This window comes from Poecilia formosa, unplaced genomic scaffold (genome assembly GCF_000485575.1).
Source record: "Poecilia formosa unplaced genomic scaffold, Poecilia_formosa-5.1.2 Scaffold1703, whole genome shotgun sequence".
Classification (NCBI taxonomy): domain Eukaryota; kingdom Metazoa; phylum Chordata; class Actinopteri; order Cyprinodontiformes; family Poeciliidae; genus Poecilia; species Poecilia formosa.
Window position 1 is genome coordinate 2,772 of NW_006801642.1, and position 2,517 is coordinate 5,288.

Genomic DNA, 2,517 nt, shown 5'->3' on the forward strand with positions numbered 1-2,517 from the left:
CCAGACTGAGTCACACCCAAATCTCAATTAAATCATCAAACTTGAATAAATCTCCAAACCGTTTCAAAGAAACAGTGATCCAAAACGTTTTCCTTTAGTTGAGGATGGACAGAATTTATTTTGTTCATGCAATGACGTAAAATAATTAGTAAAACTACAAAATGTGCTGAAATAATAAATAAATAATATTTAATTGTCCTATTTTGCGTCTGAGTCACCTTTCATCTCCTCTCACACCAGGTGTCTGTTTGACTGTTTGCTGCTTTGAATGATTGCTGTGCTTCGCTGCTCCTGGATCAGTTTAAAGTGAAACTCAGAGAAGCTCCTCTGCAGTCTGACGGTCAGATTTTCCTCAGCCATGATGTTTCTGAGTCCACTGTTGATCACGCTGCTGCTTCAGCTGCCAGGTGAGGAACGACCAGCTTCTGTTTTCACTTGTTCTCAGATGAAACACAGTCACATGTTTTCTACTGTTTCCATCCTGCAGGATCAGACGGTAATCCCTCTGTGACTCAGTCTCCAGCAGTGAAGTCAGCTGCGTTGGGGGAGACGGTCTCTCTGAGCTGCTCAGCCAGTGCAGGAGTTGATGAAGATCTGAGTTGGTACCAGCAGAAACATGGACAGCCTCCCAAACTGTTATTTTATAAAATCAGCAACCCTCAATCTGATACTCCCAGTCATTTCACCAGCAGTGGATCAGAGCCTCAGTTCACACTGACAATCAATGGAGTTCAGGCTGATGATGCTGGAGATTATTACTGTATGGGAGTGCATGGAGGCCCGGTGTTCACACAGTGATTTATAGTCGTACAAAAACCTCCTTCAGTCAGACCACAGACTGTACAGCAGCTGTGAGTTTCTGCTGCAGACTGGAACATGGATACGGTCCAGTGAAGTTCACTCTGTAGTGCTAATGGAAGAAACTAACAAAGTATTTATTTATTGAAAATAAAGATCAACATTAAAGTGAGTTTTAAATAAACTCAGAGTAAAATATGTCCCATTAACATGACTTATGTTCATCAGAAATTATTTTAAAGCTCGTGAGAGTGAAGTCTCATAGAAAATTTAATATATTTGATTGTTACAAAAACACTACTTAGTACAGCATAGAGTTTGAGGTGAACAAAACATTTATTAAACATCAGTAATCAAACTGATTGCATATTGGTTTGATTAATTAAAGCGTTGGGATAAATTAATATCACCAACATGTCATTTCCCTGAACCATAACAGGAACAATCACTGTGTGACTTTATTGATTTAATTCAACATATTTCACTCAGTGAGAAACATCTGATACTAAATCTAAAGTTGAACACCATTTTTTTTAAAGAAATTAATATTTAAATAAAAGATGTCGATGAAATCTATAATATTCAATAAAATTTTCATCTTGAATAATTTATAATGTCAGAAATTATTGTCTGTTCTCATATTAACAATCCAGAACCAACATGATTTTCATAGCTGCAGAGATCTATACATTTTGTAATAAATATATATTTCAATTATTGCAAACAGTGTTTAAAAGTAAAACTGTCTGCTTTTATTTCCCATGTTGTTAAATGACCTTAATGACCATTATTTAAAGAGCCACTCTTGATAAAATCAACGTTCTTCTTCTTTGTCATGACAGTAATGAAACTCTCTCCATTATAATGTATCAGAGCAAGCTTTATTAAAACACACAGCAAATGAATCCCACTCACATCCAGCTGCTGAGCTTCACACATTAGTCTAAGTTGTTGAACATTTCTCAGCGGTTTAGTTGAGCGTCACACAAGCTTTAGTTTGCCTTCATCCAGACTCCTATTGCTGAGAGCAGCAGGTGTTTCTCCTGCTGCTCTCCCACTAAGAGCTCCTGCTCTGGGCCTCAGTCAGCCTCTCTGGCCCTCACACTGGCTCCTCCGGATGCTCTGGACCTGGCTGTGGCCCTGATGGGCCACCCTGCAGGAGTACTGCTCTCCTTTCATCCACTTCTCCTGGCTCAGGCTTAAGGTGCTGCTGCTGCCGTAGCGTCCGCTCTTCTCCTCCTCCGAGCTGCTCAGGACCCCGTCTGTCACCGCCGTGCCGTCCACCTCCCAGCTCACCTGGGCTCCCTGAGGAGAGTAGCCGCTCAGCAGGCAGAGCAGCGTGGCCGAGCCCCCAGAGAGCTGCTCAGAGGAGGGGGGCAGCAGAGAGACTGAGGGTGGGACCGCGGGGCCGGCTGGAGGGGAGAGCAGAGACACGAGGAGCAGATCAACGTCTGCTGGTCAGGACACACACATATCACAGTGGACTATAATATAATAACACTGAGGAGACGGATGGTTTAGAGGCTGGATTCATTCATCCATGTTTACTTCACTTTCAGCTTTTTATTCAAATCTTCTGGAGCTTCCAGAGAAAAACACATCAGAGCTGAAATGTTCTGACCTCGACTCGTCAGGAATAAAAGGAGCAACATGAAATATCAATGTGAATAAAACAACATTTACTGTAAATATGTTGGTTCTGTAAAGATTTGCTTCATG

General features: G+C 41.6%; 1 protein-coding gene and 1 gene segment (V, D, J or C); one reads left to right on the forward strand and one right to left on the reverse strand.

Moving 5' to 3' along the window:
- Positions 1-206: 206 nt before the first annotated feature.
- LOC103132961 (Ig kappa chain V region K16-167) lies at positions 207-1,204 on the forward strand. The gene is made up of 2 exons (XM_007544723.2): positions 207-407; positions 488-1,204. Exons 1-2 carry the CDS (start codon positions 359-361, stop codon positions 796-798), a joined length of 360 nt encoding a protein of 119 aa, XP_007544785.1. The 5' UTR covers positions 207-358; the 3' UTR covers positions 799-1,204.
- Positions 1,205-1,657: 453 nt separating this feature from the next.
- On the reverse strand, positions 1,658-2,256 carry LOC103132962 (Ig lambda chain C region-like; the record flags this gene model as incomplete). The annotated part of the segment is given in 1 exon segment: positions 1,658-2,256. A coding segment is annotated over 1 exon segment (375 nt), but the record flags the coding sequence as incomplete, so codon positions are not given.
- Between the last annotated feature and the right edge of the window lie 261 nt (positions 2,257-2,517).